Source organism: Sorex araneus, chromosome 8, assembly GCF_027595985.1.
Source record: "Sorex araneus isolate mSorAra2 chromosome 8, mSorAra2.pri, whole genome shotgun sequence".
Lineage (NCBI taxonomy): Eukaryota > Metazoa > Chordata > Mammalia > Eulipotyphla > Soricidae > Sorex > Sorex araneus.
In genome coordinates, this window is record NC_073309.1 from 44,349,880 (window position 1) to 44,374,373 (window position 24,494).

At 57.6% G+C, this 24,494-nt stretch overlaps 1 protein-coding gene across 1 annotated transcript in view; it reads right to left on the bottom strand.

Moving 5' to 3' along the window:
- Positions 1-24,494, bottom strand: part of FCGBP (Fc gamma binding protein) — a 71,773-nt gene that overhangs the window by 19,743 nt on the left and 27,536 nt on the right. Inside the window, exons 16-30 of the mRNA XM_055146437.1 lie at positions 23,189-23,753; positions 22,069-22,679; positions 20,595-21,192; positions 20,216-20,415; positions 17,310-17,708; positions 14,983-15,547; positions 13,863-14,473; positions 12,389-12,986; positions 12,010-12,209; positions 9,100-9,498; positions 6,773-7,337; positions 5,653-6,263; positions 4,179-4,776; positions 3,800-3,999; positions 890-1,288 (exon numbers count right to left, since the gene is read on the bottom strand). Coding sequence (XP_055002412.1) covers positions 890-1,288; positions 3,800-3,999; positions 4,179-4,776; positions 5,653-6,263; positions 6,773-7,337; positions 9,100-9,498; positions 12,010-12,209; positions 12,389-12,986; positions 13,863-14,473; positions 14,983-15,547; positions 17,310-17,708; positions 20,216-20,415; positions 20,595-21,192; positions 22,069-22,679; positions 23,189-23,753 — 7,119 coding nt within the window. The remainder of the gene's footprint in view (positions 1-889; positions 1,289-3,799; positions 4,000-4,178; positions 4,777-5,652; positions 6,264-6,772; positions 7,338-9,099; positions 9,499-12,009; positions 12,210-12,388; positions 12,987-13,862; positions 14,474-14,982; positions 15,548-17,309; positions 17,709-20,215; positions 20,416-20,594; positions 21,193-22,068; positions 22,680-23,188; positions 23,754-24,494) is intronic.

The window sequence follows — 24,494 nt, forward strand, 5'->3', positions numbered from 1 at the left end:
CCCAGGGTACAGGATGGCCTTTGTCCTTGCTGTGCCCCCCTTTCCAGAACACCCCCCAGTGCTCTTCACCCGCCACCTCTTCTATTTCACGTCCCTCTGATCCAACACCAGAAGGGGCCCTTGATCCTAACCCCACAACTCGCCCATTTAATTTCCCATGTGCCTGTGCCATCTCCTCGACTCCCCAAGCCCCGCCTGGCCTCAGGGCCTTGGGCGTTGCTCTGCTCTTGCCCACCACATCCCCTCCAGCCTCCTCACCCTGCGCTTTGCTTATCGCTGCCTTCACATCCTTAGGCTTCAGCTTCAAAGCCAGCCAGCCCCCCACCAGGCCTGGCCCACTCCCTCATCTCACCTCATCTCCCTCCAGCTCCCTAACAAGCCTCTCCAGTGGAACCTGTCACTGAATGGCAGCTCAGCCTCTTGGGGAATGGGAACGGGTGTGTAGGTAGGGTGAGTCTAACCATTAGGATAACCGGCCCCAGCCCCACCTGGCCCATATGGTTTCCTGCCATACTTGGACAATTGGACCTTTGGCCTGGCCCTGAGTGCCACCAGGGTCACCCTTACTGTACTTGGGGGTCACAGTGATAGGGACTGAAAAGTCTCTATGATGTAACCTTTGTTTCTGCCCCAGGGCCTGGTTCTTTTTCCTGTGTGTTTTGGGTCACACCCAGTGGAGCTCAGGGCTTTCTCCTGGCTCTGTGCTCAGGGATCATTCCTGGTGGGACTCCAGGGACTATGCGGAGTGCAGGGTGGGTGGGGGTCTGCAGAGACCAAGGCCTTCACCCCTCTACCCTATACACGCTCTCCCACCCCCCAGAGCCATCACTCTCTACGGGGGACAGGAGCTCTCGCCTTCCTCCGCCCAGGCCAGGGCTACTTCACTCACCAGCACCCGGCTGGGGTACTCCCGACGGATCTCCACAGTCACGCCCAGGGTCTCCACGCGCACAGCGCGCGTGTAGCTTACGGTCGGGTTGCCACGATGTTCATTCTCCACCAGCACACGGAAGGCGGTCAGCCCGGAGGTCTGGTTGCACAAGCCGGTCAGCAGGTATATGCAGGTGCCCATGAAGTTCAAGCGCCGGCCATCGAAGGTCAAGTAGTGTGGGTCTCCGGTGGCCTGGCAGGTTCCGAGGCTTTCGGGGTAGCAACCCAGGATGCCATTCTGGATGAGGCACTGCTCTCCATCTGGGCAGCCCTGGGTGTCACTGCAGTGCATCTGGTGGGTGGCGCCGTCACAGACGCAGCGGCGACGGCACTTGTCCAGGAGCACGGTCGTGTTTGGCTGTGGGTACAGAGGGCACCAATGTCAGGATTTGGGCTGACTTTGACCTCTCTGAGCTTCCAGGGCAGAGAAGCTTTCAGCAGGGTGACCCCCTGTCTGGGAGTGTAAGCACTGCATGGCCTAGGGGTCCAATTCATTCGTTCTCTCGTCCTTTCGTTCACTGCAGCATATCTACTAGGCACGTGCCCCAAGGAGAGAGAGGAAGCCAGCTGAGCACAGCGCTGGGCCCCCAGCCACCCCAGCTCCGTTCAGGCCATAGCCCTATGCGAATGGCTTCATTCTCCATGCTCCGAGCCCTCCTCAGAAAGCTTCAGATGATGATCCTGCCCACCCAGGAAAGGGCAGCGGAGTGGGTAAAATCGAGGAAACACGAAACGAAAAGGCTGCAGTCATTCAGGCTGAAGAGAGGGGTACAGAGAGAGGGAAGGGGTCTGGGAAGATGGTGATCATTTTTAGAGCCAAAGGATGGGCCCAGGGGCATTTATCACACGATACTCTCCGCCTCTGCATGTTGGAAGATTTTCATCACAAACAGTTTACATCTGTATGAAACACACACACAGACACACACACACACACACACACACACATACCTATGAGGCACAGATAGCACTGACTGTTCAACAATATGAGGGAGGGGCACCAAGCCCCCTCTCTGAGCAGACTAGATTATCACTAGCTTTGGACTCCCCAAAACTTTACTTCTAATAGCCTGCTGTTACCAGAATCCCTGTTGATAGCATAAAGCTGGTTAACACATACTTGCTAATTTGGGGGAGTCTCCCTCAGTTTTATCCCAGTGGCACAGGAAGCCAGTCTTAGGGATTCCCAGCCAGCTGGGCTGATGGTTCAATGCTGGGGCTCGAAGATATGGAATAGATGGAATCACTCTGGCCCTGCTGAGCATCCCGGCCAGGGTTACTGCCAGCATTTTTCAGGGGGCTGGATGATGCCAGAAACTGAACCGGGGTCCTGTGTCCACAAAGCATGTGTACTGTCTCCCCAGCCCCATTTTCTGCACATTTTGTGCTCAGGGAAGCATCTGCAGTTCTGAGGATGAATCAGGGCTGGTGATGTGCAAGGCAAGTACTTTATCCCCTAAACTTTGTCTTCAGGCCCCTATTTTCTACTTGGTATATATTCTTTTTAATTTATTATTATTATTTTGGTTTTTAGGCCACACCTGGTGGTGGTCAGGACTCATTTCTAGCTCTGCACTCAGTGATCACTCCTGGTGGGCTTGTAGACCATATGGGCTGCCAGGGATCCATCCCAAATTAGTCGCAAAGAAGGTAAACACCATAACTGCTGTGCTATCACTCTATCTTCTAGATAACTGCATACTTACAATATGTTTGGGGAGGAGGTAACACTAACTGTAAAACTATAGGGGCTGGAGCAGTAGCACAGCAGGTAGGGCATTTGCCTTACACACAACTGACCTGGGTTTGAATCCCAGCATCCCATATACTCCCCCAAGCACCACCAGGACTAACTCCTGTTCGAAGAGCCAGGAGTAAGTCTTGTGCATCGCCAGGTGTGACCCAAAAAGAAAAAAAAACCCACAAAACTAGAAGTGTGAGAAAACACACTTAAAAACACTTTACTTAGGTATTTGTTTTTGAAAATCCGCTTCTATGTAGATCCAGGCAGTTCTATCCCAGGTTACTTAAAGGTGAGAAAGTACCAAGGTTCAGAGAATGTGTGTGTGTGTGTGTGTGTGTGTGTGTGTCCATCCAGCACAGAGAAATGCCATCTGTGTCTTGGCCCCTGTCAATATTGTGTGTTTGAGAACTACGCTAGAGGGGTCCTGCCTCTCCAGAGCACCCACTCCTTTGAGGCAGATCAATTTGGGGGTGCTGCATACCCCAGCCAAAGGGAAAGGGCGCACTGGAAGCTGGAGAGAGATAGTGAGGATAACAGTGAGGATGGCGGGTGTGTCAGAGATGCAGCTGGCCTGGGATCCAGAATCTAAATGTGGGAGGAAGGGAGGGTTTGGGGTAGCAGAGCCGGGTGGGGGGCTATGAGAAAGCCCTTCCCACCAGCAGGGACGTGGGAGCATGAAAGATGGACGGGGTGTGGGGAGAGGCCCCCAGGAGACTCTGTGGATGGCTATGGGACGGCTGAGCAGGTGGGGGGCCTCTGCCCTGTGTCTGCATCCTCATCACCCCACTCACTCTCCGTGGCACAGCGAGGCGGCTGCCCTTGCAGCACTGTCTTTCTGGGTCCCCTCCCCCTACATCTCTTCTTCCACTCTGTGTCCCTTTTGATCCGACCCTGTGGCAGGCCCTCGATGATCTGAATCCCACATTGCGCCCATTTAATTCTCCAGGATTGCGCGCCCATGTGTTTTCCTCAGTTCCCCAAGCCCAGTCCGGCCTCGGAGCCTTGGCCCCCACTCTGCCTCTGCCCAACCCCTCCCCACCAGCTCCCTCGCCCCTCACACCCCCCTCGTTCTTAGGATCCAGCTTCAAGTCAAAGCCCCGTTCTGGGCCCAGCCCACTCTCTCACCTTATAGTAGATGCCGTTGTGGTAGCAGCCACAGTCCTGTGTGGGCACGCAGTCCTGACCACTGTTGAGAAAGCCAGTGTCACACTGGCAGCCCTCAGCACAGCTGTCGGGGCAATTCTGGGGCTCGCTGAGAGCGGCGCACTGCAGGGAGCAGGTGTCTGCACAGATCTCATAGTGGCTGTTGGGGGGACAGGTCATGGCTGCAAAGAGAAGGGAAGGGCCATGTGAGTCCCCGAGCGACAGAGAGGGTGCAGGGCCTAGGGTTCTCCCTTATTGTGTGTCTTTTCCTCCTTCCCCCCACCCCGCCTCCCCGGCTCTTGGGCTGGGTCCCTCCCCACCCCCCCACCCCCATTTCCCTCCTCCTCTGGCCCTCACTCACGGCAGAATGACTCGTTCCTCCAGGGCTTCACTTGGCCCCCTGCGGCCTGGCAGGCACTCACATAGTCCTGGATGCTGGAGCAGAGGATGTCTTTGTCCCCATTGCCCGCGCACATGTCGAACACGCAGTCCTGCAGGGCCCCCTGAGGGTCGATGAGCGAGTGGCAGGCAGCCAGTGGCCCGTTTGGCTTGGTGAGGAAGCCGCAGAAACCGTCCTGCTGGAACTGCTGCTGCTGCTGGGGTGTGCACATCTCACCCTCCCCGCAGTCCCCGCCGGGCTGGCAGGTGGTGGGGGGCGGCGGCAGGCATGGCGAGCCGGGCACCTTCTGCTCCCACGAGTTGCCGAAGTCGTTGGGGTTGCTGGCCAGGGAGCCATTGGGCTTCTGGAAATCATCCTTGGGGTCGCCGTTATAGTCGCCACACAGGCCGCACAGCTGCTGGTAGTAGCTGCCCGGGACGGTGACCCGCACGTTGTACTTGAGGTCGTAGGCCACGCGCAGGCCGAAGCTGGTCTCGATCACCGCGTCCTTGCCGTGCTTGAAGATATGGATCTTGCCGTTGTCCAGCACCACCGGCAGGTTCATGATCACTCCGTTCACCTGGGGAGGGAGATGTCAAGCTTCAGAGGGTGCCGTGGGAGCCCGCAGACCTGAGGCCCAGCTCCTGACTGGCCCTGAACATCTGGGGACCCTCACCACACAGAGCCTTGATTTTCATACTTGTTAGATGGCATAATAACAAGGTTTTTAGTGGTTCTGCTTCGTTTTGTATGTTTGGGGTCCACATTCAGCGGTGCTCAGGGATAATTCCTAGCTCTACACTCAGGGATCACTCCTGGTGTGGCTCAGGGGATCATATGTGGACCTCAGGGGATCACCTGGGAAACAAACCGGTTTGACATGTGCAAGGTTAGCGCCCTACCCGCTCTACTATCACTCCAGCCCCAATATCAGGGTCTTATGGTGTTTGAGTGGTGGCCCCCAAATGATATACCCACCCAGAACCGCACGATATCACCTTGTGTTCCTTTCTCTTTGCAGGGCAGCACACCTGAGACTATTCTATGGAGAAGGGTCACTGTCTGCAGTGCTTGGGGGATTATGTGGTGCCAGACCCCACTAGGCCTGGAGGATGGAGTGAAAGGTGGGAGATACCAAAGGGGCTAGCCAAGGAACGGGCACAGGGAGGCAATGCACCACCGGTGCAGGTCCAAGGGTCTCTCCCTAGTCCATGGAGCCCTCTTTGGCTCTGAGCCAAGCCAACCTCGGCTCCTTGAGACATCAGGCCTCACTCTCCTGCCACTGGGCTGGGCATGGCCCTTGGCCTGCCCCTGCTCCTGGCTCTGATGGCCCCGCCCCTCGCAGCAGAGGCCCCGCCCATCACCCCTGAGGCCCTGCCCTTCACCCAGAGGCCACGCCCTCAACAGAGGCCACGCCCCTCACCCAGAGGCCCCGCCTCAAGGCCCTGGTGCTCACCTTGACCTTCCACAGCTTCTGCTCCAGCCGCATGGTGTAGTTCCCTACAATCACGGTGATGGCCTTGGTCACGCTCACGCGGTTCCCGTTCCAGTGCATGTTTTCCTGCAGGACTGTGAACTGGGGCAGGCTGGGGACCTGCGGCAGGCCGGGCCGGTCCTTGCACGTGCTTGCGAGTACGTACAGGCAGGCGCCCATGAAGTCGAAGCGGCGGCCATCGAAGGTGGTGTAGTGGGGGTCTCCCGACGCCTGGCAGGTGACTGAGCCCACCGAGACGCAGCCCAGCGCACCGTTGCTGGGCCGGCAGGCCTCGTGCGGGCCACAGCTGGCGGCCTGGCAGGACACCACGCCGTCCTGCTGGCAGTGGCACAGGGAGCTGCAGTTGGGGCCGGGGTAGAAGGTGTGGCCGGGCGGGTAGTAGGCGCCCTGGTAGACGCAGCCGCAGTTGTTCCGGGGCACGCAGATGTCGCCACTCAGCACGAAGCCCTCGTCGCACACGCAGTCCTCGTGGCAGTCCTGGCCGCAGCCCCCGGGCACCGGCAGCTCACCGCAGGACAGTGGGCAGCCCGTGGAGCACAGCTCATAGTGGCTGTGGGGCGGGCACAACATCGCTGCGGGGAAACAGGCCATCGCCAGTCAGAACTCACACCCCTGCAGGTGCCTGACCCCCTCGCACAGAAGCTTTGCAGCCGCAGGGAGCCTCTGAGTCCGGGAGGCTGGGGAAGGGCTGGCAAATTCCAGCATAACCCACTGGTTTGTTTATGGCTTTTCTGCTGCTCCTCAGAATCTTTCCTTTTTGTTTTGCTTTTTGGGGGGACCACACCTCACAGTGCTCAGGGCTTACTTCTGGCTCTGCACTCGGGGATCACTCCTGGTGGGGCACAGGGGACCATATGGGACCAAACCCGGGTCAGCGTCATGCAAAGCAAGCGCCCTACCCAAGGTACTATTGCTTCCTCTCCTCAGAAACTTTATAAGCCTTAGTTTCTTCATCTGGATAACGGGCATAACCATAGTTGTGACCTTCTACGGCTACTACAAGAATTCAGCTCCATGGTATTTATAGGTTCGTGAATGAGGGACAAGGTAGGAGCCCTCAGTGGTCCCTCCCGATACTCACGGCAAAAGCTCTCGTTCCTCCAGGGGTACACGGTGATCCCGGCAGCCTGGCACGCAGCAGCGTAAGCAGCCAAGGCATCACACAAGGAAGAGTCTCCAGGCACCAGGCAGCGGTCATAGACGCAGTCATGCACAGCACCGAGGGGGTCCAGCACCGAGTGGCACTCCTGGAAGGGCCCGTTAGGGTCGGCAATGATCCCACACTCCGTATTGTTCGCCAGCTGCTCAGCCACCAGGCTCTCCAGGTCGGTACAGTTGCCGGGCTCAGAGGCACCGCAGCCTGGCGTGGTCTCTTCCTGCCAACTGTTTCCAAACTCCAGAACACTGGTGGTCTTGCCGCCACCTCGCAGGGTCAGCTCGTTACTTGCGTCCCCATCGAAGTTCCCGCAGAGCCCACACAGGGCCCCGGCATAGCTGCTTGGCACCTTGGCGATCACCCGACTCTTCCAGTCGTAGGTGACTGTCAGACCGAAGTTTGTGCGCACCACGGCATCTTTACCTTGGCGGTAAATGTGTATCTGCCCGCCAGCCGCCTGGTAAGGCAGGTAGTAGAGGACGCCGTCCACCTGGGGAGAGAGGCAGCAGGGCCAAGGGATGAGGATGTTCTTTTGGGCCCCCGAGACTTGGTCCTGCCTCAGAGCCTTTGCACATGCTCTTCCCTCTGCCTGGTGCCCTCACCCACATCCATCTTTCAAATGTCAGTCTAAATCTAGATGCCTCTGTCTTCCAGGCTCTCTCACTGGCCTCCCCGCCCAGGGTCCTTCTGGGCCAGCCACACTGATTTTCTTAGGTTTTGTTTGTTTGTTTTTAGGCTATACCCAGTGATGCTGGAGCGACTGCACAGCGGTAGGGCGTTTGCCTTTTACGCGGCCGACCTGTGTTCAATACCTACGCCCCTCTCGGAGAGCCTGGCAAGCTACCGAGAGTATGGAGCTTGCACAGCAGAGCCTGGCAAGCTACCCGTGTGTATTGGGTATGCCAAAAACAGTAACAATAAGTCTCTCAATGAGAGACGTTACTGGTGCCCACTCGAACAAATCGATGAGCAACGGGATGACAGTGACAGTGACAGTGACCCCGTGATGCCCAGGGTTCACTCTTGGTTCAGTACTCAGGAAACACTCTTGGTGGTGCTTAGAGCACCCTTTGGGATGCTGGGGATCAAATCTGGGAACCCAGGTCCACTGCATGCAAGGGAATCGTTCTCCCCACTGAACTGTTGCTTCGGCCCCCTGCCCTGGCTTTCTTGCTCCCGGGGCCAGCCTCAGGGCCCTTTTCTTTTGCCAACTATATCCTGGTCCTCTTCGCTCCCAGCTGCTTCCCCTCTCCTCCAGGAGGGAACTTAAACCCTGGCCCTTTCCCTGGAGAAGCTGCTTCACCAGGGCTCTGCCCTATGTCCGCACCCCTGCCACCCTAACCACTCAGCCATCCCACTCACTCCCAGGGTACAGGATGGCCTTTGTCCTTGCTGTGCCCCCCTTTCCAGAACACCCCCCAGTGCTCTTCACCCGCCACCTCTTCTATTTCACGTCCCTCTGATCCAACACCAGAAGGGGCCCTTGATCCTAACCCCACAACTCGCCCATTTAATTTCCCATGTGCCTGTGCCATCTCCTCGACTCCCCAAGCCCCGCCTGGCCTCAGGGCCTTGGGCGTTGCTCTGCTCTTGCCCACCACATCCCCTCCAGCCTCCTCACCCTGCGCTTTGCTTATCGCTGCCTTCACATCCTTAGGCTTCAGCTTCAAAGCCAGCCAGCCCCCCACCAGGCCTGGCCCACTCCCTCATCTCACCTCATCTCCCTCCAGCTCCCTAACAAGCCTCTCCAGTGGAACCTGTCACTGAATGGCAGCTCAGCCTCTTGGGGAATGGGAACGGGTGTGTAGGTAGGGTGAGTCTAACCATTAGGATAACCGGCCCCAGCCCCACCTGGCCCATATGGTTTCCTGCCATACTTGGACAATTGGACCTTTGGCCTGGCCCTGAGTGCCACCAGGGTCACCCTTACTGTACTTGGGGGTCACAGTGATAGGGACTGAAAAGTCTCTATGATGTAACCTTTGTTTCTGCCCCAGGGCCTGGTTCTTTTTCCTGTGTGTTTTGGGTCACACCCAGTGGAGCTCAGGGCTTTCTCCTGGCTCTGTGCTCAGGGATCATTCCTGGTGGGACTCCAGGGACTATGCGGAGTGCAGGGTGGGTGGGGGTCTGCAGAGACCAAGGCCTTCACCCCTCTACCCTATACACGCTCTCCCACCCCCCAGAGCCATCACTCTCTACGGGGGACAGGAGCTCTCGCCTTCCTCCGCCCAGGCCAGGGCTACTTCACTCACCAGCACCCGGCTGGGGTACTCCCGACGGATCTCCACAGTCACGCCCAGGGTCTCCACGCGCACAGCGCGCGTGTAGCTTACGGTCGGGTTGCCACGATGTTCATTCTCCACCAGCACACGGAAGGCGGTCAGCCCGGAGGTCTGGTTGCACAAGCCGGTCAGCAGGTATATGCAGGTGCCCATGAAGTTCAAGCGCCGGCCATCGAAGGTCAAGTAGTGTGGGTCTCCGGTGGCCTGGCAGGTTCCGAGGCTTTCGGGGTAGCAACCCAGGATGCCATTCTGGATGAGGCACTGCTCTCCATCTGGGCAGCCCTGGGTGTCACTGCAGTGCATCTGGTGGGTGGCGCCGTCACAGACGCAGCGGCGACGGCACTTGTCCAGGAGCACGGTCGTGTTTGGCTGTGGGTACAGAGGGCACCAATGTCAGGATTTGGGCTGACTTTGACCTCTCTGAGCTTCCAGGGCAGAGAAGCTTTCAGCAGGGTGACCCCCTGTCTGGGAGTGTAAGCACTGCATGGCCTAGGGGTCCAATTCATTCGTTCTCTCGTCCTTTCGTTCACTGCAGCATATCTACTAGGCACGTGCCCCAAGGAGAGAGAGGAAGCCAGCTGAGCACAGCGCTGGGCCCCCAGCCACCCCAGCTCCGTTCAGGCCATAGCCCTATGCGAATGGCTTCATTCTCCATGCTCCGAGCCCTCCTCAGAAAGCTTCAGATGATGATCCTGCCCACCCAGGAAAGGGCAGCGGAGTGGGTAAAATCGAGGAAACACGAAACGAAAAGGCTGCAGTCATTCAGGCTGAAGAGAGGGGTACAGAGAGAGGGAAGGGGTCTGGGAAGATGGTGATCATTTTTAGAGCCAAAGGATGGGCCCAGGGGCATTTATCACACGATACTCTCCGCCTCTGCATGTTGGAAGATTTTCATCACAAACAGTTTACATCTGTATGAAACACACACACAGACACACACACACACACACACACACACATACCTATGAGGCACAGATAGCACTGACTGTTCAACAATATGAGGGAGGGGCACCAAGCCCCCTCTCTGAGCAGACTAGATTATCACTAGCTTTGGACTCCCCAAAACTTTACTTCTAATAGCCTGCTGTTACCAGAATCCCTGTTGATAGCATAAAGCTGGTTAACACATACTTGCTAATTTGGGGGAGTCTCCCTCAGTTTTATCCCAGTGGCACAGGAAGCCAGTCTTAGGGATTCCCAGCCAGCTGGGCTGATGGTTCAATGCTGGGGCTCGAAGATATGGAATAGATGGAATCACTCTGGCCCTGCTGAGCATCCCGGCCAGGGTTACTGCCAGCATTTTTCAGGGGGCTGGATGATGCCAGAAACTGAACCGGGGTCCTGTGTCCACAAAGCATGTGTACTGTCTCCCCAGCCCCATTTTCTGCACATTTTGTGCTCAGGGAAGCATCTGCAGTTCTGAGGATGAATCAGGGCTGGTGATGTGCAAGGCAAGTACTTTATCCCCTAAACTTTGTCTTCAGGCCCCTATTTTCTACTTGGTATATATTCTTTTTAATTTATTATTATTATTTTGGTTTTTAGGCCACACCTGGTGGTGGTCAGGACTCATTTCTAGCTCTGCACTCAGTGATCACTCCTGGTGGGCTTGTAGACCATATGGGCTGCCAGGGATCCATCCCAAATTAGTCGCAAAGAAGGTAAACACCATAACTGCTGTGCTATCACTCTATCTTCTAGATAACTGCATACTTACAATATGTTTGGGGAGGAGGTAACACTAACTGTAAAACTATAGGGGCTGGAGCAGTAGCACAGCAGGTAGGGCATTTGCCTTACACACAACTGACCTGGGTTTGAATCCCAGCATCCCATATACTCCCCCAAGCACCACCAGGACTAACTCCTGTTCGAAGAGCCAGGAGTAAGTCTTGTGCATCGCCAGGTGTGACCCAAAAAGAAAAAAAAACCCACAAAACTAGAAGTGTGAGAAAACACACTTAAAAACACTTTACTTAGGTATTTGTTTTTGAAAATCCGCTTCTATGTAGATCCAGGCAGTTCTATCCCAGGTTACTTAAAGGTGAGAAAGTACCAAGGTTCAGAGAATGTGTGTGTGTGTGTGTGTGTGTGTGTGTGTCCATCCAGCACAGAGAAATGCCATCTGTGTCTTGGCCCCTGTCAATATTGTGTGTTTGAGAACTACGCTAGAGGGGTCCTGCCTCTCCAGAGCACCCACTCCTTTGAGGCAGATCAATTTGGGGGTGCTGCATACCCCAGCCAAAGGGAAAGGGCGCACTGGAAGCTGGAGAGAGATAGTGAGGATAACAGTGAGGATGGCGGGTGTGTCAGAGATGCAGCTGGCCTGGGATCCAGAATCTAAATGTGGGAGGAAGGGAGGGTTTGGGGTAGCAGAGCCGGGTGGGGGGCTATGAGAAAGCCCTTCCCACCAGCAGGGACGTGGGAGCATGAAAGATGGACGGGGTGTGGGGAGAGGCCCCCAGGAGACTCTGTGGATGGCTATGGGACGGCTGAGCAGGTGGGGGGCCTCTGCCCTGTGTCTGCATCCTCATCACCCCACTCACTCTCCGTGGCACAGCGAGGCGGCTGCCCTTGCAGCACTGTCTTTCTGGGTCCCCTCCCCCTACATCTCTTCTTCCACTCTGTGTCCCTTTTGATCCGACCCTGTGGCAGGCCCTCGATGATCTGAATCCCACATTGCGCCCATTTAATTCTCCAGGATTGCGCGCCCATGTGTTTTCCTCAGTTCCCCAAGCCCAGTCCGGCCTCGGAGCCTTGGCCCCCACTCTGCCTCTGCCCAACCCCTCCCCACCAGCTCCCTCGCCCCTCACACCCCCCTCGTTCTTAGGATCCAGCTTCAAGTCAAAGCCCCGTTCTGGGCCCAGCCCACTCTCTCACCTTATAGTAGATGCCGTTGTGGTAGCAGCCACAGTCCTGTGTGGGCACGCAGTCCTGACCACTGTTGAGAAAGCCAGTGTCACACTGGCAGCCCTCAGCACAGCTGTCGGGGCAATTCTGGGGCTCGCTGAGAGCGGCGCACTGCAGGGAGCAGGTGTCTGCACAGATCTCATAGTGGCTGTTGGGGGGACAGGTCATGGCTGCAAAGAGAAGGGAAGGGCCATGTGAGTCCCCGAGCGACAGAGAGGGTGCAGGGCCTAGGGTTCTCCCTTATTGTGTGTCTTTTCCTCCTTCCCCCCACCCCGCCTCCCCGGCTCTTGGGCTGGGTCCCTCCCCACCCCCCCACCCCCATTTCCCTCCTCCTCTGGCCCTCACTCACGGCAGAATGACTCGTTCCTCCAGGGCTTCACTTGGCCCCCTGCGGCCTGGCAGGCACTCACATAGTCCTGGATGCTGGAGCAGAGGATGTCTTTGTCCCCATTGCCCGCGCACATGTCGAACACGCAGTCCTGCAGGGCCCCCTGAGGGTCGATGAGCGAGTGGCAGGCAGCCAGTGGCCCGTTTGGCTTGGTGAGGAAGCCGCAGAAACCGTCCTGCTGGAACTGCTGCTGCTGCTGGGGTGTGCACATCTCACCCTCCCCGCAGTCCCCGCCGGGCTGGCAGGTGGTGGGGGGCGGCGGCAGGCATGGCGAGCCGGGCACCTTCTGCTCCCACGAGTTGCCGAAGTCGTTGGGGTTGCTGGCCAGGGAGCCATTGGGCTTCTGGAAATCATCCTTGGGGTCGCCGTTATAGTCGCCACACAGGCCGCACAGCTGCTGGTAGTAGCTGCCCGGGACGGTGACCCGCACGTTGTACTTGAGGTCGTAGGCCACGCGCAGGCCGAAGCTGGTCTCGATCACCGCGTCCTTGCCGTGCTTGAAGATATGGATCTTGCCGTTGTCCAGCACCACCGGCAGGTTCATGATCACTCCGTTCACCTGGGGAGGGAGATGTCAAGCTTCAGAGGGTGCCGTGGGAGCCCGCAGACCTGAGGCCCAGCTCCTGACTGGCCCTGAACATCTGGGGACCCTCACCACACAGAGCCTTGATTTTCATACTTGTTAGATGGCATAATAACAAGGTTTTTAGTGGTTCTGCTTCGTTTTGTATGTTTGGGGTCCACATTCAGCGGTGCTCAGGGATAATTCCTAGCTCTACACTCAGGGATCACTCCTGGTGTGGCTCAGGGGATCATATGTGGACCTCAGGGGATCACCTGGGAAACAAACCGGTTTGACATGTGCAAGGTTAGCGCCCTACCCGCTCTACTATCACTCCAGCCCCAATATCAGGGTCTTATGGTGTTTGAGTGGTGGCCCCCAAATGATATACCCACCCAGAACCGCACGATATCACCTTGTGTTCCTTTCTCTTTGCAGGGCAGCACACCTGAGACTATTCTATGGAGAAGGGTCACTGTCTGCAGTGCTTGGGGGATTATGTGGTGCCAGACCCCACTAGGCCTGGAGGATGGAGTGAAAGGTGGGAGATACCAAAGGGGCTAGCCAAGGAACGGGCACAGGGAGGCAATGCACCACCGGTGCAGGTCCAAGGGTCTCTCCCTAGTCCATGGAGCCCTCTTTGGCTCTGAGCCAAGCCAACCTCGGCTCCTTGAGACATCAGGCCTCACTCTCCTGCCACTGGGCTGGGCATGGCCCTTGGCCTGCCCCTGCTCCTGGCTCTGATGGCCCCGCCCCTCGCAGCAGAGGCCCCGCCCATCACCCCTGAGGCCCTGCCCTTCACCCAGAGGCCACGCCCTCAACAGAGGCCACGCCCCTCACCCAGAGGCCCCGCCTCAAGGCCCTGGTGCTCACCTTGACCTTCCACAGCTTCTGCTCCAGCCGCATGGTGTAGTTCCCTACAATCACGGTGATGGCCTTGGTCACGCTCACGCGGTTCCCGTTCCAGTGCATGTTTTCCTGCAGGACTGTGAACTGGGGCAGGCTGGGGACCTGCGGCAGGCCGGGCCGGTCCTTGCACGTGCTTGCGAGTACGTACAGGCAGGCGCCCATGAAGTCGAAGCGGCGGCCATCGAAGGTGGTGTAGTGGGGGTCTCCCGACGCCTGGCAGGTGACTGAGCCCACCGAGACGCAGCCCAGCGCACCGTTGCTGGGCCGGCAGGCCTCGTGCGGGCCACAGCTGGCGGCCTGGCAGGACACCACGCCGTCCTGCTGGCAGTGGCACAGGGAGCTGCAGTTGGGGCCGGGGTAGAAGGTGTGGCCGGGCGGGTAGTAGGCGCCCTGGTAGACGCAGCCGCAGTTGTTCCGGGGCACGCAGATGTCGCCACTCAGCACGAAGCCCTCGTCGCACACGCAGTCCTCGTGGCAGTCCTGGCCGCAGCCCCCGGGCACCGGCAGCTCACCGCAGGACAGTGGGCAGCCCGTGGAGCACAGCTCATAGTGGCTGTGGGGCGGGCACAACATCGCTGCGGGGAAACAGGCCATCGCCAGTCAGAACTCACACCCCTGCAGGTGCCTGACCCCCTCGCACAGAAGCTTTGCAGCCGCAGGGAGCCTCTGAGTCCGGGGGGCTGGGGAAGGGCTGGCAAATTCCAGCATAACCCACTGGTTTGTTTATGGCTTTTCTGCTGCTCCTCAGAATCTTTCCTTTTTGTTTTGCTTTTTGGGGGGACCACACCTCACAGTGCTCAGGGCTTACTTCTGGCTCTGCACTCGGGGATCACTCCTGGTGGGGCACAGGGGACCATATGGGACCAAACCCGGGTCAGCGTCATGCAAAGCAAGCGCCCTACCCAAGGTACTATTGCTTCCTCTCCTCAGAAACTTTATAAGCCTTAGTTTCTTCATCTGGATAACGGGCATAACCATAGTTGTGACCTTCTACGGCTACTACAAGAATTCAGCTCCATGGTATTTATAGGTTCGTGAATGAGGGACAAGGTAGGAGCCCTCAGTGGTCCCTCCCGATACTCACGGCAAAAGCTCTCGTTCCTCCAGGGGTACACGGTGATCCCGGCAGCCTGGCACGCAGCAGCGTAAGCAGCCAAGGCATCACACAAGGAAGAGTCTCCAGGCACCAGGCAGCGGTCATAGACGCAGTCATGCACAGCACCGAGGGGGTCCAGCACCGAGTGGCACTCCTGGAAGGGCCCGTTAGGGTCGGCAATGATCCCACACTCCGTATTGTTCGCCAGCTGCTCAGCCACCAGGCTCTCCAGGTCGGTACAGTTGCCGGGCTCAGAGGCACCGCAGCCTGGCGTGGTCTCTTCCTGCCAACTGTTTCCAAACTCCAGAACACTGGTGGTCTTGCCGCCACCTCGCAGGGTCAGCTCGTTACTTGCGTCCCCATCGAAGTTCCCGCAGAGCCCACACAGGGCCCCGGCATAGCTGCTTGGCACCTTGGCGATCACCCGACTCTTCCAGTCGTAGGTGACTGTCAGACCGAAGTTTGTGCGCACCACGGCATCTTTACCTTGGCGGTAAATGTGTATCTGCCCGCCAGCCGCCTGGTAAGGCAGGTAGTAGAGGACGCCGTCCACCTGGGGAGAGAGGCAGCAGGGCCAAGGGATGAGGATGTTCTTTTGGGCCCCCGAGACTTGGTCCTGCCTCAGAGCCTTTGCACATGCTCTTCCCTCTGCCTGGTGCCCTCACCCACATCCATCTTTCAAATGTCAGTCTAAATCTAGATGCCTCTGTCTTCCAGGCTCTCTCACTGGCCTCCCCGCCCAGGGTCCTTCTGGGCCAGCCACACTGATTTTCTTAGGTTTTGTTTGTTTGTTTTTAGGCTATACCCAGTGATGCTGGAGCGACTGCACAGCGGTAGGGCGTTTGCCTTTTACGCGGCCGACCTGTGTTCAATACCTACGCCCCTCTCGGAGAGCCTGGCAAGCTACCGAGAGTATGGAGCTTGCACAGCAGAGCCTGGCAAGCTACCCGTGTGTATTGGGTATGCCAAAAACAGTAACAATAAGTCTCTCAATGAGAGACGTTACTGGTGCCCACTCGAACAAATCGATGAGCAACGGGATGACAGTGACAGTGACAGTGACCCCGTGATGCCCAGGGTTCACTCTTGGTTCAGTACTCAGGAAACACTCTTGGTGGTGCTTAGAGCACCCTTTGGGATGCTGGGGATCAAATCTGGGAACCCAGGTCCACTGCATGCAAGGGAATCGTTCTCCCCACTGAACTGTTGCTTCGGCCCCCTGCCCTGGCTTTCTTGCTCCCGGGGCCAGCCTCAGGGCCCTTTTCTTTTGCCAACTATATCCTGGTCCTCTTCGCTCCCAGCTGCTTCCCCTCTCCTCCAGGAGGGAACTTAAACCCTGGCCCTTTCCCTGGAGAAGCTGCTTCACCAGGGCTCTGCCCTATGTCCGCACCCCTGCCACCCTAACCACTCAGCCATCCCACTCACTCCCAGGGTACAGGATGGCCTTTGTCCTTGCTGTGCCCCCCTTTCCAGAACACCCCCCAGTGCTCTTCACCCGCCACCTCTTCTATTTCACGTCCCTCTGATCCAACACCAGAAGGGGCCCTTGATCCTAACCCCACAACTCGCCCATTTAATTTCCCATGTGCCTGTGCCATCTCCTCGACTCCCCAAGCCCCGCCTGGCCTCAGGGCCTTGGGCGTTGCTCTGCTCTTGCCCACCACATCCCCTCCAGCCTCCTCACCCTGCGCTTTGCTTATCGCTGCCTTCACATCCTTAGGCTTCAGCTTCAAAGCCAGCCAGCCCCCCACCAGGCCTGGCCCACTCCCTCATCTCACCTCATCTCCCTCCAGCTCCCTAACAAGCCTCTCCAGTGGAACCTGTCACTGAATGGCAGCTCAGCCTCTTGGGGAATGGGAACGGGTGTGTAGGTAGGGTGAGTCTAACCATTAGGATAACCGGCCCCAGCCCCACCTGGCCCATATGGTTTCCTGCCATACTTGGACAATTGGACCTTTGGCCTGGCCCTGAGTGCCACCAGGGTCACCCTTACTGTACTTGGGGGTCACAGTGATAGGGACTGAAAAGTCTCTATGATGTAACCTTTGTTTCTGCCCCAGGGCCTGGTTCTTTTTCCTGTGTGTTTTGGGTCACACCCAGTGGAGCTCAGGGCTTTCTCCTGGCTCTGTGCTCAGGGATCATTCCTGGTGGGACTCCAGGGACTATGCGGAGTGCAGGGTGGGTGGGGGTCTGCAGAGACCAAGGCCTTCACCCCTCTACCCTATACACGCTCTCCCACCCCCCAGAGCCATCACTCTCTACGGGGGACAGGAGCTCTCGCCTTCCTCCGCCCAGGCCAGGGCTACTTCACTCACCAGCACCCGGCTGGGGTACTCCCGACGGATCTCCACAGTCACGCCCAGGGTCTCCACGCGCACAGCGCGCGTGTAGCTTACGGTCGGGTTGCCACGATGTTCATTCTCCACCAGCACACGGAAGGCGGTCAGCCCGGAGGTCTGGTTGCACAAGCCGGTCAGCAGGTATATGCAGGTGCCCATGAAGTTCAAGCGCCGGCCATCGAAGGTCAAGTAGTGTGGGTCTCCGGTGGCCTGGCAGGTTCCGAGGCTTTCGGGGTAGCAACCCAGGATGCCATTCTGGATGAGGCACTGCTCTCCATCTGGGCAGCCCTGGGTGTCACTGCAGTGCATCTGGTGGGTGGCGCCGTCACAGACGCAGCGGCGACGGCACTTGTCCAGGAGCACGGTCGTGTTTGGCTGTGGGTACAGAGGGCACCAATGTCAGGATTTGGGCTGACTTTGACCTCTCTGAGCTTCCAGGGCAGAGAAGCTTTCAGCAGGGTGACCCCCTGTCTGGGAGTGTAAGCACTGCATGGCCTAGGGGTCCAATTCATTCGTTCTCTCGTCCTTTCGTTCACTGCAGCATATCTACTAGGCACGTGCCCCAAGGAGAGAGAGGAAGCCAGCTGAGCACAGCGCTGGGCCCCCAGCCACCCCAGCTCCGTTCAGGCCATAGCCCTATGCGAATGGCTTCATTCTCCATGCTCCGAGCCCTCCTCAGAAAGCTTCAGATGATGATCCTGCCCACCCAGGAAAGGGCAGCGGAGTGGGTAAAATCGAGGAAACACGAAACGAAAAGGCTGCAGTCATTCAGGCTGAAGAGAGGGGTACAGAGAGAGGGAAGGGGTCTGGGAAGATGGTGATCATTTTTAGAGCCAAAGGATGGGCCCAGGGGCATTTATCACACGATACTCTCCGCCTCTGCATGTTGGAAGATTTTCATCACAAACAGTTTACATCTGTATGAAACACACACACAGACACACACACACACACACACACATACCTATGAGGCACAGATAGCACTGACTGTTCAACAATATGAGGGAGGGGCACCAAGCCCCCTCTCTGAGCAGACTAGATTATCACTAGCTTTGGACTCCCCAAAACTTTACTTCTAATAGCCTGCTGTTACCAGAATCCCTGTTGATAGCATAAAGCTGGTTAACACATACTTGCTAATTTGGGGGAGTCTCCCTCAGTTTTATCCCAGTGGCACAGGAAGCCAGTCTTAGGGATTCCCAGCCAGCTGGGCTGATGGTTCAATGCTGGGGCTCGAAGATATGGAATAGATGGAATCACTCTGGCCCTGCTGAGCATCCCGGCCAGGGTTACTGCCAGCATTTTTCAGGGGGCTGGATGATGCCAGAAACTGAACCGGGGTCCTGTGTCCACAAAGCATGTGTACTGTCTCCCCAGCCCCATTTTCTGCACATTTTGTGCTCAGGGAAGCATCTGCAGTTCTGAGGATGAATCAGGGCTGGTGATGTGCAAGGCAAGTACTTTATCCCCTAAACTTTGTCTTCAGGCCCCTATTTTCTACTTGGTATATATTCTTTTTAATTTATTATTATTATTTTGGTTTTTAGGCCACACCTGGTGGTGGTCAGGACTCATTTCTAGCTCTGCACTCAGTGATCACTCCTGGTGGGCTTGTAGACCATATGGGCTGCCAGGGATCCATCCCAAATTAGTCGCAAAGAAGGTAAACACCATAACTGCTGTGCTATCACTCTATCTTCTAGATAACTGCATACTTACAATATGTTTGGGGAGGAGGTAACACTAACTGTAAAACTATAGGGGCTGGAGCAGTAGCACAGCAGGTAGGGCATTTGCCTTACACACAACTGACCTGGGTTTGAATCCCAGCATCCCATATACTCCCCCAAGCACCACCAGGACTAACTCCTGTTCGAAGAGCCAGGAGTAAGTCTTGTGCATCGCCAGGTGTGACCCAAAAAGAAAAAAAAACCCACAAAACTAGAAGTGTGAGAAAACACACTTAAAAACACTTTACTTAGGTATTTGTTTTTGAAAATCCGCTTCTATGTAGATCCAGGCAGTTCTATCCCAGGTTACTTAAAGGTGAGAAAGTACCAAGGTTCAGAGAATGTGTGTGTGTGTGTGTGTGTGTGTGTGTGTCCATCCAGCACAGAGAAATGCCATCTGTGTCTTGGCCCCTGTCAATATTGTGTGTTTGAGAACTACGCTAGAGGGGTCCTGCCTCTCCAGAGCACCCACTCCTTTGAGGCAGATCAATTTGGGGGTGCTGCATACCCCAGCCAAAGGGAAAGGGCGCACTGGAAGCTGGAGAGAGATAGTGAGGATAACAGTGAGGATGGCGGGTGTGTCAGAGATGCAGCTGGCCTGGGATCCAGAATCTAAATGTGGGAGGAAGGGAGGGTTTGGGGTAGCAGAGCCGGGTGGGGGGCTATGAGAAAGCCCTTCCCACCAGCAGGGACGTGGGAGCATGAAAGATGGACGGGGTGTGGGGAGAGGCCCCCAGGAGACTCTGTGGATGGCTATGGGACGGCTGAGCAGGTGGGGGGCCTCTGCCCTGTGTCTGCATCCTCATCACCCCACTCACTCTCCGTGGCACAGCGAGGCGGCTGCCCTTGCAGCACTGTCTTTCTGGGTCCCCTCCCCCTACATCTCTTCTTCCACTCTGTGTCCCTTTTGATCCGACCCTGTGGCAGGCCCTCGATGATCTGAATCCCACATTGCGCCCATTTAATTCTCCAGGATTGCGCGCCCATGTGTTTTCCTCAGTTCCCCAAGCCCAGTCCGGCCTCGGAGCCTTGGCCCCCACTCTGCCTCTGCCCAACCCCTCCCCACCAGCTCCCTCGCCCCTCACACCCCCCTCGTTCTTAGGATCCAGCTTCAAGTCAAAGCCCCGTTCTGGGCCCAGCCCACTCTCTCACCTTATAGTAGATGCCGTTGTGGTAGCAGCCACAGTCCTGTGTGGGCACGCAGTCCTGACCACTGTTGAGAAAGCCAGTGTCACACTGGCAGCCCTCAGCACAGCTGTCGGGGCAATTCTGGGGCTCGCTGAGAGCGGCGCACTGCAGGGAGCAGGTGTCTGCACAGATCTCATAGTGGCTGTTGGGGGGACAGGTCATGGCTGCAAAGAGAAGGGAAGGGCCATGTGAGTCCCCGAGCGACAGAGAGGGTGCAGGGCCTAGGGTTCTCCCTTATTGTGTGTCTTTTCCTCCTTCCCCCCACCCCGCCTCCCCGGCTCTTGGGCTGGGTCCCTCCCCACCCCCCCACCCCCATTTCCCTCCTCCTCTGGCCCTCACTCACGGCAGAATGACTCGTTCCTCCAGGGCTTCACTTGGCCCCCTGCGGCCTGGCAGGCACTCACATAGTCCTGGATGCTGGAGCAGAGGATGTCTTTGTCCCCATTGCCCGCGCACATGTCGAACACGCAGTCCTGCAGGGCCCCCTGAGGGTCGATGAGCGAGTGGCAGGCAGCCAGTGGCCCGTTTGGCTTGGTGAGGAAGCCGCAGAAACCGTCCTGCTGGAACTGCTGCTGCTGCTGGGGTGTGCACATCTCACCCTCCCCGCAGTCCCCGCCGGGCTGGCAGGTGGTGGGGGGCGGCGGCAGGCATGGCGAGCCGGGCACCTTCTGCTCCCACGAGTTGCCGAAGTCGTTGGGGTTGCTGGCCAGGGAGCCATTGGGCTTCTGGAAATCATCCTTGGGGTCGCCGTTATAGTCGCCACACAGGCCGCACAGCTGCTGGTAGTAGCTGCCCGGGACGGTGACCCGCACGTTGTACTTGAGGTCGTAGGCCACGCGCAGGCCGAAGCTGGTCTCGATCACCGCGTCCTTGCCGTGCTTGAAGATATGGATCTTGCCGTTGTCCAGCACCACCGGCAGGTTCATGATCACTCCGTTCACCTGGGGAGGGAGATGTCAAGCTTCAGAGGGTGCCGTGGGAGCCCGCAGACCTGAGGCCCAGCTCCTGACTGGCCCTGAACATCTGGGGACCCTCACCACACAGAGCCTTGATTTTCATACTTGTTAGATGGCATAATAACAAGGTTTTTAGTGGTTCTGCTTCGTTTTGTATGTTTGGGGTCCACATTCAGCGGTGCTCAGGGATAATTCCTAGCTCTACACTCAGGGATCACTCCTGGTGTGGCTCAGGGGATCATATGTGGACCTCAGGGGATCACCTGGGAAACAAACCGGTTTGACATGTGCAAGGTTAGCGCCCTACCCGCTCTACTATCACTCCAGCCCCAATATCAGGGTCTTATGGTGTTTGAGTGGTGGCCCCCAAATGATATACCCACCCAGAACCGCACGATATCACCTTGTGTTCCTTTCTCTTTGCAGGGCAGCACACCTGAGACTATTCTATGGAGAAGGGTCACTGTCTGCAGTGCTTGGGGGATTATGTGGTGCCAGACCCCACTAGGCCTGGAGGATGGAGTGAAAGGTGGGAGATACCAAAGGGGCTAGCCAAGGAACGGGCACAGGGAGGCAATGCACCACCGGTGCAGGTCCAAGGGTCTCTCCCTAGTCCATGGAGCCCTCTTTGGCTCTGAGCCAAGCCAACCTCGGCTCCTTGAGACATCAGGCCTCACTCTCCTGCCACTGGGCTGGGCATGGCCCTTGGCCTGCCCCTGCTCCTGGCTCTGATGGCCCCGCCCCTCGCAGCAGAGGCCCCGCCCATCACCCCTGAGGCCCTGCCCTTCACCCAGAGGCCACGCCCTCAACAGAGGCCACGCCCCTCACCCAGAGGCCCCGCCTCAAGGCCCTGGTGCTCACCTTGACCTTCCACAGCTTCTGCTCCAGCCGCATGGTGTAGTTCCCTACAATCACGGTGATGGCCTTGGTCACGCTCACGCGGTTCCCGTTCCAGTGCATGTTTTCCTGCAGGACTGTGAACTGGGGCAGGCTGGGGACCTGCGGCAGGCCGGGCCGGTCCTTGCACGTGCTTGCGAGTACGTACAGGCAGGCGCCCATGAAGTCGAAGCGGCGGCCATCGAAGGTGGTGTAGTGGGGGTCTCCCGACGCCTGGCAGGTGACTGAGCCCACCGAGACGCAGCCCAGCGCACCGTTGCTGGGCCGGCAGGCCTCGTGCGGGCCACAGCTGGCGGCCTGGCAGGACACCACGCCGTCCTGCTGGCAGTGGCACAGGGAGCTGCAGTTGGGGCCGGGGTAGAAGGTGTGGCCGGGCGGGTAGTAGGCGCCCTGGTAGACGCAGCCGCAGTTGTTCCGGGGCACGCAGATGTCGCCACTCAGCACGAAGCCCTCGTCGCACACGCAGTCCTCGTGGCAGTCCTGGCCGCAGCCCCCGGGCACCGGCAGCTCACCGCAGGACAGTGGGCAGCCCGTGGAGCACAGCTCATAGTGGCTGTGGGGCGGGCACAACATCGCTGCGGGGAAACAGGCCATCGCCAGTCAGAACTCACACCCCTGCAGGTGCCTGACCCCCTCGCACAGAAGCTTTGCAGCCGCAGGGAGCCTCTGAGTCCGGGGGGCTGGGGAAGGGCTGGCAAATTCCAGCATAACCCACTGGTTTGTTTATGGCTTTTCTGCTGCTCCTCAGAATCTTTCCTTTTTGTTTTGCTTTTTGGGGGGACCACACCTCACAGTGCTCAGGGCTTACTTCTGGCTCTGCACTCGGGGATCACTCCTGGTGGGGCACAGGGGACCATATGGGACCAAACCCGGGTCAGCGTCATGCAAAGCAAGCGCCCTACCCAAGGTACTATTGCTTCCTCTCCTCAGAAACTTTATAAGCCTTAGTTTCTTCATCTGGATAACGGGCATAACCATAGTTGTGACCTTCTACGGCTACTACAAGAATTCAGTTCCATGGTATTTATAGGTTCGTGAATGAGGGACAAGGTAGGAGCCCTCAGTGGTCCCTCCCGATACTCACGGCAAAAGCTCTCGTTCCTCCAGGGGTACACGGTGATCCCGGCAGCCTGGCACGCAGCAGCGTAAGCAGCCAAGGCATCACACAAGGAAGAGTCTCCAGGCACCAGGCAGCGGTCATAGACGCAGTCATGCACAGCACCGAGGGGGTCCAGCACCGAGTGGCACTCCTGGAAGGGCCCGTTAGGGTCGGCAATGATCCCACACTCCGTATTGTTCGCCAGCTGCTCAGCCACCAGGCTCTCCAGGTCGGTACAGTTGCCGGGCTCAGAGGCACCGCAGCCTGGCGTGGTCTCTTCCTGCCAACTGTTTCCAAACTCCAGAACACTGGTGGTCTTGCCGCCACCTCGCAGGGTCAGCTCGTTACTTGCGTCCCCATCGAAGTTCCCGCAGAGCCCACACAGGGCCCCGGCATAGCTGCTTGGCACCTTGGCGATCACCCGACTCTTCCAGTCGTAGGTGACTGTCAGACCGAAGTTTGTGCGCACCACGGCATCTTTACCTTGGCGGTAAATGTGTATCTGCCCGCCAGCCGCCTGGTAAGGCAGGTAGTAGAGGACGCCGTCCACCTGGGGAGAGAGGCAGCAGGGCCAAGGGATGAGGATGTTCTTTTGGGCCCCCGAGACTTGGTCCTGCCTCAGAGCCTTTGCACATGCTCTTCCCTCTGCCTGGTGCCCTCACCCACATCCATCTTTCAAATGTCAGTCTAAATCTAGATGCCTCTGTCTTCCAGGCTCTCTCACTGGCCTCCCCGCCCAGGGTCCTTCTGGGCCAGCCACACTGATTTTCTTAGGTTTTGTTTGTTTGTTTTTAGGCTATACCCAGTGATGCTGGAGCGACTGCACAGCGGTAGGGCGTTTGCCTTTTACGCGGCCGACCTGTGTTCAATACCTACGCCCCTCTCGGAGAGCCTGGCAAGCTACCGAGAGTATGGAGCTTGCACAGCAGAGCCTTGCAAACTACCCCTGTGTATTGGGTATGCCAAAAACAGTAACAATAAGTCTCTCAATGAGAGACGTTACTGGTGCCCACTCGAACAAATCGATGAGCAACGGGATGACAGTGACAGTGACCCAGTGATGCCCAGGCTTTACTCTTGGTTCAGTACTCAGGAAACACTCTTGGAGGTGCTTAGACCACCCTTTGGGATGCTGGGGATCAAATCTGGGAACCCAGGTCCACTGCATGCAAGGGAATCATTCTCCCCACTGAACTGTCGCTTCGGCCCCCTGCCCTGGCTTTCTTACTCCATGGGCCAGCCTCAGGACCCTTTTCTTTTGCCAACAATATCCTGGTCCTCTTTGCTCCCA